Source organism: Panthera leo, chromosome E3 (assembly GCF_018350215.1).
Source record: "Panthera leo isolate Ple1 chromosome E3, P.leo_Ple1_pat1.1, whole genome shotgun sequence".
Taxonomy (NCBI): Eukaryota; Metazoa; Chordata; class Mammalia; order Carnivora; family Felidae; genus Panthera; species Panthera leo.
In genome coordinates, this window is record NC_056694.1 from 29,103,858 (window position 1) to 29,117,402 (window position 13,545).

The following is a 13,545-nucleotide window of genomic DNA, read 5'->3' on the forward strand; positions in this document are numbered from 1 at the left end:
ATGTTGTAGCAGGGATCAGAATTCCCTTCCTTTTTAAGCTGAATAATAGTCCATTGTCTGTATATGCCACATTTTCTTCACTCACGCATCATGGATACTGGGTTGCTTCCACCTTTTTGATCTTTGTGAAATAACTCTGCTGTGATCAAGGGTGTGCAAATATCTCCTGGAGTTCCTGCTTTCAGTTCCTTTGGGTATATACCCAGAAATGAAATTGCTGGATCATATGGAAATTCTTTATTTAATTAAAAAATTTTTTTAAAAACATTTCTTTATTTTTGAGAGGGAGAGAGACCGTGCATGCAAGACGGGGACACACAGAATTCGAAGCAGGCTCTAGGCTCCAAGCCGGCAGCACAGAGCCCGACGCGGGGCTTGAACTCACGGATCTCGAGATGACGGCCTGAGCTGAAGTCGGACGCTTAGCCGACTGAGCCACCCAGGCGCCCCTATATATTTAATTTTTTGAGGAACCACCATACTGTTTTCCGTAGTGACTGTGCCACTTTGTGTTTCCACCAACAGGGCACGAGTGTTACAGTTTTCTCCACATCCCGGCCAACACTCGTTAGCTTTGGGAGTTGTTGAAAGAGAGGAGCAGCTTCAGTGAGGGAGAGGCCAGAGAGCAGAGGGCTGCAGGTAGCTGGCATTGAAGCTGGAGCTAGTGAGCAGAGGGAAGACTTGAGTTATGTAGCCGTGATGAGAGCAGACGGGGCTGCGGCTGCTCGCAAGATAGGGAAATTGAGCCCATTTACCCACCACCGGGAAGAACGGAGGGACGAAACCGAATGGGGATGGGTCTCAGAATGTTGTACTATAAACGTTGTATAAAAAATGCATTTGACGAAAAAGCCGGGAGAATTTGGAGAATGCTTGATGGGATCCGTCAACTGCTGGATAGGTTTCCTCAGAATTTAATGCAGTGTTGAATTTGGTCAGCAGGTGGCAGCTGAGAAAAGATTGTGGGTTTTTTTTTTTTTTTTTTATTTTATGTTTGTTTATTTTTTGAGAGAGAGAGACAAAGTGTGAGTGGGGAGGGGCAGAGGGAGATACACACACACACACACACACACACACACACACACACACACAGAGAATCCGAAGCAGGCTCCAGGCTCTGAGCTGTCAGCACAGAGCCCGATGTGGGGCTACAACCCACAAGCTATGAGATCATGACCTGAGTCAGATGCTTAACTGAGCCACCCAGGCACACTGAAAAGTTTGTGTCTTTAAGACTGCTTGCTAGCCATAGAAATTTCAGCAAACGATGTGCGGTGATGGGTAAACCCTAGGCACTGTTAGTACAGTAACTAATAAATAATTTGCTCCTTGCTAGTTCCATGTTCTGAAACAGAAGAGTGGTCTATACATTGATCATTTCAGATGCAGTTGTTTAGGATGATGGAGACAGACTATGGGAAACTAAAGCTGTCTAACTCGATGTAACATTTCAGTGCTTTTTGGGGGCTAGGTTTTAACCTGTGCAACTAAGGAATATATGTACATCAATAGTTTCCTTGGTTTGTTTCTCTAAATTAGGAAGAACTGAATGACGCTGTGGGATTTTCTAGAGTTATTCATGCCATTGCCAATTCGGTAAGTGAACCAGGGTCTATCTATTTTCCTTCCTTCCTCCCTTCCTTCCTCTCTCTCTTTCTCTCTCTTTCTTTCTTTCTTTCTTTCTTTCTTTCTTTCTTTCTTTCTTTCTTTCTTTCTTTCTTTCTTTCAGTTTATTTTGAGACAGAGAGACCGTGCGTCAGAAAGAGGGAGGGAGAGAGAATCCCAAGCGGGCTCTATACTGTCAGCATGGAGCCCATTTTGGGGCTCGAACTCATGAAATGTGAGATCACAACATGAACTGAAACCAAGAGTTGTACCTTTGACTCAGCCACCCAGGAGCCCTTTTCTTCTCCTCCTTCTTCTTCTTCTTCTTCTTCTTCTTCTTCTTCTTCTTCTTCTTCTTTTTTTTTTTTTATTTGTTTATTTTGAGAGAGAGGGAGCGAGAGCGGTGGGTGGGGAGGGGTGGGGGCGGGCAGAGAGATTATCACAGGCAGGCTCTGTGCTGTCAGCACGGAGCCTGATGTTGGGCTTAAACTCACGAATCATGACCTGAGCTGAAGTCCGACGCTCCACTGACTCAGCCACCCAGGCACCCCCAGGCTTTTTCTTTTTAACTAGATTTCTGAATATAACATCTAAGGTGAGATGCTTAGTTATGATTGTGGATTAGCCATTTGATCACATGTAGAATGTTTACCTGGTACGGAGGGAGACTGGTTATAATGCACCGGGTGGGACGTTGTAATTGTTGATTGGATACACACCATTTTTCGGAAGGTTTTCTCATAGGGGCGCCTGGTTCCTCAGTGAGTAGAGCGTTCAGCTCTTGATCTCGGGGTTGGGAGTTCGAGGCCCATGTTGGGTGTAGAGATTACTTTAAAAAATTGAAAAGAAAAGGTTTTCTTGTAAAATGCATAGGATTATACTACAATGTCTTTATATGGCTGCGTGAAACTAACATTTATTATTCTCAAAACTAGTAAGAAGTGGAATAAGAAAGGACAGAGTGTGGGGAGAAATAATCAGGTTTCTGACTGAGGGCGTTTTTCCTTAATTAGAAGAATCTAGAGGACAAAAATAACGGAGTTCTGTATAACTGTAACTGAATCTTCTATCTTGATAGCTTTGATGATATTTGATGAGTTTTCAAAATGTGTTGACTATTTGTGTATATATGCTAGAGAGTTCCATGATAGGTACGGTAGACATTTTTGCTTGTTTCCTAAGTTCCTTTGGCAAAGAGGCCTCCACATCTTGCACAGATAAACTGGGTCAGGCTGCTGGTGGTTTTGCGGATTGTATATCCGAGTCAGGCAGCTTGCTGGGTTGCTAAATAGCCTGGAGTCTAAGACTTTCTGTTCCTTGAGTGTCGGCCATGGAGAAGGAATTGTCCCCCCTAGAGACGGAATCATCTTGTCCCTTAGATGCCCAGCTTTGTATTAAGGACACTTTAAGGCTGTAGAGATCCCCCCAGAGTTCCGTGGCTGTCCCACCACCAGGTGTGGGCTTGTCAGATCAGGTCTTGAGGGCAGGCCTGCCACTGTCCTCGACTGGGGACAGACAGCAGTGACAGAGCCCTGAGCTCACTGGGAGCTGTTGGTCTGAAGTGAGTGAGGTAGTCAGAGTGGAATAGAAAGCCAGATGAGTCTGGAGAGAAACAAGGTGAGAGTCTGTTCAGAAGTGGCTAGGATAACAGGTATCCAGAGGAGCAAAGAGGGTCTTCTGGTCACATTTGCTTCCATTATACACACTCAGCCTGCGGACTTCAGTCAAGTGGTTAATTTTACTGAGGCTGGCCTGTACAGACATGTGGGGCGTCAGTTGGCTTTGAGCTCTGGTAGCCATCCTGAGACTGTTTGTTTTCCTGGTTCATATTCAGATGCCTTCGCTGGCTGTGTGTTTGTTGGTTTTCCCTCCCTGTTGTCTTGTCTCCTACAGAATAATTCGTAGCATGTTGATGACCGTTGGTAGTTAACGTCACAAAGCCTACTACTGAAGAAAAGTCCTATTTCTTAGCAATCCAGACATTTAATATTTCTAAACCACATCCCTTAAAAACAGAGTCGGGCTATGTAAAGCCAGTGAACACTGAACACTCTTAAATATTTATATGACACCACATTCTCTCCCTGGCACTGTTCGTAGTAAATATGTATTTTCTATAGTTTAAGAAACTATAGACAAGTTGCAAAAATAGTTGAGTTTCCGTAGATCCCTTGCCCAGCTACCCTTACACTGATGCCTCATATAACCACGGGGGTATCAGAACCAGGAAATTAACGCTGGTACAGTATTATGAACCGGACTCTCGAGCTGATTTGAACTTCATCACTCTCCCCACTGACTCCGTTTTCCATTCACAATTCTTTCCAGGATCCTATGTCGCATTGACTTGTCCTTTCCCTTTAGTCTTCAGCCCTCTGAGCAGTCTCTTTTTGTCTTTTGTAATTCGATGTGCTTAAAGAATGCTGATCGTAATTTTGTCAGATATCCCTCAGTTTGGGTTTGCCTGATCTTTTCTCACGATTGGATTGAGGATGTACAGTTTTGGCAAGAATCCCACGGAAATGATAGTTTGTGATGTTGACCTTGATCACCTGGTTGAGCTGGTATCTGCTGGAATTGTGTACTGTGACATTATCATTTGTCCCTCTGTGGCTAATAAATTCGGGGGGATACTTTGAGACTATGAAAATGCTGCTTTTTCTCAACCTCTTGCCCACTAAAACAGCATGTCAGTGGATTTTGTCTGCAGCCATTATTGCTTTGGTGTTTTAATGGTGAGTTTATATTTTCTTCTTTCTTTCTACCCTTGTTCTTGGAATTCTTCTGTAAGGAAGCAATGTCCCTTATTTCATGTTTATGTATTCATTTAAAAAATGTTTAAAGAAGCACACACTTCGAGGAATTTGTGTTATTCTACAGATTGTAATCTGATATTTTTATTGTTTATTTTGTTGCTCAAAATGTATCACTTTTGGCCATTGGCGCTTCTTCAGCTTGGCTCCTGTGTCCTTTGAACAGGCCCCCATCCTTCTTGGAGCACCTCCTTACTTTCTGGCATCACAGAATGTTCAGACTCCTATTGTGTTTTCCCTGCCTTAGTTCTAGAACCGTAAGGTCTCCACGGAGGCCTGGTTCCTTTTATTGGATAATGGTGTTTAGAAACCAGATCTGGCAGTAGGTTCCTACTGTGGTAGTTACTGCTGTGGCCGAAAGGAGAGCTTGTCTGTTGGATTTGGAAGATTTTGTATGGAGTTATTTATTTCAGAGAATTGTGGTTAGCCCTATGAGTCAAGGAGTATCACTCTGGAGGTGCACTGGGACCCGGTCAGAAGCTCCATTGTAATGACCAGATGCTTTATGTTAAAAATGGTGTCACCTGGCTAGCTGAATTTAGGTCAGTGTTCCATTTTGATAGTTAAATTTTTATCATGATGGAGTAATTGATTGAACACATACTGTAGTTCAGTTGGTTGAAAAGCAAAGCGGCAAATTGCACTGGAAATGCACATGAATTTTGACAGAGATGTGAAGGAAATGGAAATTCATCGTGTTTAATAGAACTCAAGTTTATTTATTTTTTTTACCTTTCAGCGTTCTTGTGAATGTATCTTTTGAAAATAAATGAGTTGTTTTAAAGAACACACTCCTAGAATAGATGTTTGGAATCTGTTGACAAATTATTGACAGGTCAAGGTAGTTAGCATTTTCAGTTACTTTTTTGAGCTCTTCAATAAAAATTTTACTACTTCTGATTCTTGAAGGTGGCAAGATGAATAAAAAGCGGAGAAAAACATCAATGAAATCAAAGTCATTGGTGCTTTTACTTTGCATTCTGGATCTAATACGCTGAGATTAAAGAGGAAGAAAGCCGGGCCCAACTTATTTATCCACATATAAGGTTTTTTGGGGTTTTTTTTTCATGTCAAAAAGTAAGTTTAGGACAAAGTCCTCATAGAATATGAACCGCACATTTCCGTCTCAAGCGCCAATATAATTTTGTGCCAAGAAGTCTTTTTCCTGACCTTGACTTTCTGTAGGGAAAACTCGTCATTGGACACAATATGCTCTTGGATGTCATGCACACGGTTCATCAATTCTACTGCCCTCTGCCTGCGGTAAGTGACTCAGCCTGGGTCCAAATTTTTTTTTAATGTTTATTTTTGAGGGGGAGAGAGAGAGAGAGAGAGCGAGTGAGCACAGGGGAGGGGCAGAGAGAGAGAGGGAGACACAGAATCCCAAGCAGGCTCCAGGCTCCGAGCTGTCAGCACAGAGCCCGATGCAGGGCTCGAACTCACTATCTACAGGATCGTGACATGAGCCGAAGTCGGACACTCAATGGAGTGAGTCCCCCAGGTGTCCCAAGCTGTGTTAAAACTTCATGATTCCTTGCCATGGCAACGATGTTGGCGGAGCTAGAGAGTATCATGCTAAGTGGAATAAGTCAGAGAAAGACAAACACTGTATGATTTCACTCATGTGGAATATAAGAAACAAAACGAACGAGCAAAGGGGAAAAAAAGAGAGAGAGAGGCAAACCAAGAAACAGGCTCTTGACTGTAGAGAACACGCTGATGGTCGCGAGAGGGGAGGCGGGTGGGGGATGGGCTAGGTCGGGAGGGGGAGGAAGGAGTGCACTCGCTGGGATGAGCACTGGGTGACGTGTGGGAGTGGGCAATTACTGTGTCGTCCGCCTGAAACTGATATTACACCGTGTGTTAACTAACTGGAATTTAAATAAAAACTTGAAAAAAGAAGAGAAAGAAATTCCCAGTTCCTTACTACTGTGACAGTGTTCTCTACACGAGAGCTGTTTCCTTGTAGGCACCATGTTCCCAGGGAGAGAGTCTCATGTGCTTAGTCGTACATTTTTGAAGAGATGTACTTACAAGCCGTTATCGGGAATCTTCAGTCGTCCGCCATTGCCAGAGCAAAGTTGGACCTTTGTTCCGTCTTAACGCCAGCGGTTTGCTCGGTTAGCTCTGGCCGAGGCTTCTTCGGCCACGGCTGTGGTCTCCCAGTTCGCTGCTGCTACCTTTAGCTATAATGGGGCCTTTGAAGGCCAGTTGTGCTGCGGGTCAGCCGAGCTGGATCAGGTCCTACAAAATTCACGATTACCTCTTGTGGGGCTGCCTCCCTTAGATTCTCTGTCAACCTTACCGTTTTTGCTCCTGGAGCCAAGTTGTCTCAGTGCACCAGGGCACGGGCTTCTTGGGCCCTGCAGGAAAGGAGGTTCTCTTCTGTCTCTTCCTCATCTGCTCCCAACTGTGCACGTGGCCTCATCTTGCTTACCTCCCATTGCTCGTCCTCCCCACTCCTTTATTGGCTCTCCCTGCTTTCCGCCTTCGGGGATCTCACCCACACTCATACCGTCAGCCGAAGACAGTGCCATCTTTATCTCCAGCCGTGATCATTCCCCGGATGCAGGTGCACAGTTCCCGCCAACTCCACACGACTCCATCCGGATAGCCTTCAGACCAGGAGGTGTTTGTAATTTCTAGGTCTCAGACGAGATGTGTAGCTTACACTGCCTTTCTTCCCTTCTCACTCTCTCCCAACCAGTTATCTCTCCTTATTCCTTTACTATAAATTATAAACGATACCCTCTCACCAGTACTGTTTTTTGACGTTAGTTGGGCCTCTTCCTGATCACTTACAGAATCCTGACCACTTGTCTCCGTGCCGTCTCTCACATTTGGACCTCTTCGTTTTAACTGCAAGTAGCCTTCTCATCTGGAGCCTAGCAGACCCCAGGCAGGCTTCCTTGTCTTTCAGCTCGTCCTTTAAAACAAAGATTGGCAAACTTTTTCTATAAACGGCCAGATAGTAAGATATTTTAGGCTTTGCAGGGTGTACAGTCTATGTCACAGCTCTGAGCACTGCCATTATAGCCCGAAAATGGCCATAGAATGGATAAACAAATGGGTGTGGCTTTGTTCGAGTAAAACTTTGTTTAAAAAATAGGTAACGGGCCAGATTTGGCCTGTAGGCCATGATTTGCCAATCCCTGCTTTCAGCTGCCACCACATTAATCTTTCATGACTTCTGGACTGGAAGATACCTCCTTCAGAGCTCAGTGTCGCTTATACATAGGCAAAGCCTGAGTTATTTCATGTTTCTTATGAGACGTTATTCCATCGCCGTCTTGATTGCTTTCTTTGGAAAAGTCTAGCAAAGCCCAGCTGAGAATACAGTGGATCTGCTGCTCCCCTTTTCCTATTTCTGTACCCTCAGGACTGTCAGGGCTTTTAGGACAACTGTATCACCCTCTGGGACTCAAAGTTTTCGTAGTGGTGAGTCTCAAAACAAATAGGACCGGTGTGAATTTGCAGTGTATAATCTAAACAGCTAATGTTTACTGCAGATCAGCCACTTCTGTTGGCCAAGTACAGCAGCTCCTCTCGTGATTTTTTTGACCTTTAAACCAGTGAAGTGATTGGTAAGGAAAGAGGAAAGTGTGTTAACATCCTGCGTCTGAACACCAAATAGAGCTTGGCACAGAGGAGGCATTGAATGTTAACAATTGAGTTATCTTCTGACTGTGCTAGTTTTATAATCTTCTGATATATGGCTCTGCTCACATCACTGACCCTGCTCAAAAGTCTGAACCTAATCCCATATTCTTTGCTTTTCTATACAGCTGATTCTTTGTAGCCTGGCGTATCCAGCTTCTCTGTGATCTGGCCCAGCTGTCCTGTGCCTTCTCGTCACTTGTTGGTCTCCTTTCGGCCAGCAGGCCTGGCTCATTTGTTCCTGGGAACTGCTTTGTGTTTCAGCCTGTCCGTGGTTTGGTCTCCCATTTCCTCTACTTTGGATTTTCTCCACGTTTGCTGTATGCAGCTTTCCCTGTCTTACCAAGGTCCAGCAGACGCCTCTTCCATGAAGTTTTCCATGCCCGCTTGCCTTGCCCGAGAGGTGATCTTTCCTTTCTCTGAACTCTCACAGAACCGTGTACCTCTTGTGCCTACAGTTTTTGTTGACAGCTCCCCCCCTTTCTTCTAGGTGATCGGCTCCCCTGGAGAAGGGGTTTACGGGTCCAAACGCCTAGTATAGCACATTGTCCACGCGCTTAATAAATGTCACCTTGAATGAAAAACTATTGTAGTTCTGAATCCAGTTCTAGTAGAAAGGGCATGTGATTTGCCGCAGAGTCGGACATGAGTTAGGAGACTTGGCTTCATCCCTTGCTTTATTACTAAGGCGACCTTAGTAAGTAATTGAACTTTGTGTTCTGTCCGTCAGAAGGAGAAAATGGTTTTCTTCCAGCTAGTTTTGGAAGAAGCATTGAGAATAAATGCGAAAACATATTTAAAATGGGAGAACTTTTGCATGCACTAGTACCACATTTTGCATTTAAAAGCGTTCTGAAGAATCCATGTTTTGGAGCTGCCTTTTAGGGGAGAGTCTCTTCTGAAGAATCTTCTTGGTACTTAGGCATGACCTTTTAGAAGGCCTTGGTCCAGAGCTCTGTTATATACGCTAGCCCTGGAAGGAGCCAGAATTCTAATTTTTTCTTGCTTTTGAGGCTCTGTGATGGCATTGAGGGGTGACAGCAGTCATTGTATATTTGTTTGGCTTCAGCACTGAAACCACTTGTTCACGTATTGTCTGTTAATTTAACGACAGCCACTGAAAAGCTGGTAAATATTCCCAACTAGCTAAATACAGTGTGTATTTATAGGCTTGGAAAGCTAATTGGAAGTGGCAGTTTGCTATGAAGCATGAATAACGCTGAAGAGAAGTGTAGTTACAAAGGGTCAGGAGTATGACGATTCAGTCTAGCGTGGCAATTATGTATGTAAATGAGTTCATTCAAAATTGGAGTCGTCTCCTTTCAGCTTTAGACTTCCTGATCAAAACAAACCGGGAAATAAATTGTCTAATTTAGGCACTTGCTACTGGTGCTTCTTTAGCAATTTTCTGAGTAGTTAAAGCATGCATCTTGCATATTGGAAGGTCTGTGCTTTAATGGCCTTTTTAACTAGCATTTCAGAGGCGTTCTCAGTAACAGTATAACCTAGTTTACACAATGCCCATTTCCTATATAAACCATTCTATTTAAATAACCGTGCTAGTCTCGCTGTTAGGATGGATTTGCTGAATAGAGCTATTACTAAAAGCTTTCTTTGTGTAATAGAAACCTTTCCCCCTCCTGTTTCAGCCATAAGATACTGGAGTTTGTCTATTTTGGTTATGCAAAGGTTTTATTTCAGATCATAGGATCCCAGTCAGTGAGGAGATTGTGAAGATTTTCAGAAAGTAATTATTAACTGGAAATGAATCTGGCCGTTGAGTTTAAAGGGCCCGCATGAGTATCACAGTTTGAAGAGAGAGCTGTGAAGCTTGAAATGTTCATGTATGTTTGCAGTATTGTGAGTGTATTTAGTAAAAATCGCAGCAAGTCATCGTCCGTGTTTTGTTGTTTTTTAGGACTTAAATGAGTTTAAGGAGATGACAACATGTGTTTTCCCCAGGTAAGCTTTCTTCAAGGATTCTTTTTGTCTTTCATTCAAAATAGTGCTCCTACTATCTGTGATACAAACAGGTAATAAATAGTAATAATAGTAATTACCCGATCATGGTTACGATCCAGTTGATACAAGCTGGGAAATGTTTTAACAGGTCCAGCTGTGATGGTTTGATTTTATAATCGATGGTTTGTTTTATTCCATTAAAAATCAAAGTTCGAACTCAGAGTGAAAATAGATGGCAATTTATTTCTTCTTGTGCCACACCCTGCGGTCTGAAAAACCGGTGGAGACTTCTTGGATTGGCTCTTGTCTCTCTGATACGTTGAACCTGCCTTGTCCTTGTCAGGTGTCCAGTTGAGAGTATTCTGTAGTTTGTCAAGAATTTTCTGGCTAGAGATTTTTTCCCTCAACTCTGAGTTTACCTGTTAGTGTCACAGGTCCCATGTCAGCCACGTGGAGCCTCCAAAGCGAGGGTCTGTGTGTGAGGACGAGTCTGAAGAGGGACGGGCATGGTAGCAGAGCCGTCATTCTTCTCTCTGGGCTAATTCTGTCCTGTTACCTACACTGTTCACATTTATGTCAAAAGAAACAGCGTTTTCATATTAGTGTCTCTCTCCTTTTTTTTCTCTTTTTTCCTTATTCTAATCTCTGAAACCGAATTCTAACAAATAACAAGAATACATGAAACTAACAAATGCAGATTTTTCCCTCCACGAGTTTATTTTGTACAAATCTGGGTAGGACAGCAGTTGGTAATGGCGTTGGGGGGTGGGGGGTGGGTGTTAGACCTGCAACCATATTTGAACCATGTAAAAACTTGGGAAGATCTTTGCCTTCTCCTTGAGACTGACATAGCCCATACCCTCTCGGGGTCCAAGCAGATCTAGAGCTGTGCTCTGAGTATGGTGGAGTCCCGTAGTCTCGTGATGAAGAGGGGTTGAGAGGACGGAGTCCCAGTCTGATGTGGAGATGCCGGCCCTATGTCAAAACGGCTCACATGTTTAATTCTCCTGTCGGCTTTTAGGACAGTAGGCTTTTCATTTGAGTAATATACATTTTGGACCGTTTGCCTTATTGAAAATTCTTTTGTTTTTAGACTCTTGGATACAAAATTGATGGCCAGCACACAACCTTTTAAGGTATTTTTAAAATTTGAGCTATCACTGATAAGCTATGTTTTGATGTGTTTCGAATTGCCACTAGGCGCTTGAAATTCTGGTCTATTTAAATATCATTTTCTTTCTTTTTTTTATATATATATATATATTTTAACATTTATTTATTTTTGAGACACAGAGAGACAAAGCACAAGCAGGGGAGGGACAGAGAGAGAGAGAGAGAGAGAGAGAGAGAGGGAGAGGGAGAGAGAGACACAGAATTTGAGCAGGCTCCAGGCTCTGAGCTGTCAGCACAGAACCTGATGTGGGGCTTGAACCCAGGAGCCCTGAGATCATGACTTGAGCTGACGTTGGACACCGAATGAGCTACCCAGGTGCCCCTAAATATCGTTTTCAAATATACCCAAAAAAGAAAAAAAAATTGGAAAAGAACTAGAAATAAATATATCAAAATGTGAATAATGGTTGTCTTTGGGTGGTGGAATTATTTTTTTCTCCTATATTCTTTTTGAATATAAACGTTTTTAATGTTAAAATATATAGTGTGTTTTTTTGAGGGAGTGCGCTTGGCTGGCTCAGTCAGTAGAGCATGTGATTCTTGTTCTTGGGGTTGTGAGTTCAAGCCTCATGTTGGGCATAGAGCCTACTAAAAATGCGTGTGTGTGTGTGTGCGTGTGTGTGTGTGTGTATAATGCATTTTTTAATAGGTTACACATGCACACGCTTCATTATTTTCCTGATTTTGTATATTTTGGTTCTATTTTCTAATCAGGAAAATTCAGGTAAAAGTATAGTTGTCTGCTGTTTTGTGAAGTGACTTTATATAACTGAGCAAAATGAATGCCAGAACTGTATAGGTTTCTGGCCCAAGTTCTGTAGGTATTTAACATGACTTAAAAACCTTTCTTGTGGTGATACTTACCAAGCATGGTGAAAATGACACTTGGCTGTCTTTCACATTGAATGAATGATGACTCTTGTGTTTCTTCAGAGAACACAAGGGGGCAGTACTAGATACTGGGTTTTTTTTGGTTTGTTTTTGTTTTTTGTTTTTTGTTTGTTTGTTTTTTTTTTGGGGGGGGGTTCTGACATTCAGTGAATCTCTGCTGTAAGTTGTAGTGAGATGATTTAAGCTCATACATAATTCTCTGCTTTTCTGGTTTGTAGGATATCATTAACAACACATCTCTTGCAGAACTGGAAAAGCGGTTAAAAGAGACACCTTTCAACCCTCCTAAAGTTGGTAAGAATATAAAGTGATCCTGATAGTGCCCAAGGCCCTTGTGATCATTACTGACGTATATCACACAAGGAAAGAGAAGTTGCTTTGGAAACCAGCCGTGCACATTTGTGGATCTTGGCTGAGTTGCCTTGCTCCTGCCCTTTGTTGACTTATGCTTTCTGAACAAAGCTGGTCTCATAATCCTACATCTATTTTAGGTGAATCAGTCAGGTAGCCATGCATTGAGAAGTTTAGCAATTAAAGCTTCAGGGCTTTTATTTCTTAATGCTTGGAATTCTCCCAAAACTTGATGTATCTATCTTTTCTATGGGGCATTGTTTAAGCAGAGACAAAGAGTTGGTGCTTAATTGCCAGGGGTCGAATGGAAACACTTTTTGTCTCAGGAAAGCCCAAGAATTGGGTTGACGGTGGAGGAAGGAGTGTCTCCACCTTTGCCTCCCATCATTGGTGGCCAAGCTATGGAAGGGCAGCAGCGAGGAACACCAGAAGTAGGGAGGAATGTTTCTCAGGGCAGAGATGTTTTACCATGTCTGGTCATGGCCCCTACCCAGGTAGGGCCCTACCCAAGCCACGTGTTCCTTCCTTGGTTCCCGTTCGCCTCATTTTGCTGCTGATACCATAATTGGCATTCCATTAGCTGTAGTCTGCAAACTTCTGAAGACATTGATAATTGGACTAATGGTTCAGAAATTGACAATGGAAGGTACTAAAGCAGCCAAGATTACAGCCATTTGTTTCCCTTTCTGGGTAATAGTCCAAAAAAGGAATTAAGAAAAGGAGGGAGGGTGAGGGAGGAAAGCCTAGACCTTTTTGTCTAACACTATGATGGAAATCATTGATTTTGGAAATAAATGTGTGTTTCAGTTGATGGTAGAGTAGAGCATCTTACCTACTTGGCGTCATGTTAACAGATTTTTTTAAAGCTTAACGTCTAATATTTAATACAGAGGTTAAAAAATTCTTGCTTAAAGACCCTTATGTTGACTTAAGAACATTCACAGTCTAAGGGCGCCTGGGTGGCTCAGTCTGTTAAGCCTCGGACTTTGGCTCAGGTCACGATCTCTCTCTTAAGAAAGAAAAAAAAAAAGAACAGTCACAGTCTTTTTGTTGTTAATTTCCATTCATGCTTTTTGTTTTGTTGCAACATTTT

General features: G+C 42.9%; 1 protein-coding gene across 2 annotated transcripts in view; it reads left to right on the forward strand.

The window, feature by feature from the left end:
• Positions 1-13,545, forward strand: part of PARN (poly(A)-specific ribonuclease) — a 168,564-nt gene that overhangs the window by 24,832 nt on the left and 130,187 nt on the right. For both annotated transcript variants that reach the window (XM_042921059.1, XM_042921060.1), the window contains exons 12-16: positions 1,540-1,596; positions 5,604-5,681; positions 9,994-10,037; positions 11,131-11,173; positions 12,320-12,395. In XM_042921059.1, the coding sequence (XP_042776993.1) occupies positions 1,540-1,596; positions 5,604-5,681; positions 9,994-10,037; positions 11,131-11,173; positions 12,320-12,395 (298 nt within the window). The remainder of the gene's footprint in view (positions 1-1,539; positions 1,597-5,603; positions 5,682-9,993; positions 10,038-11,130; positions 11,174-12,319; positions 12,396-13,545) is intronic.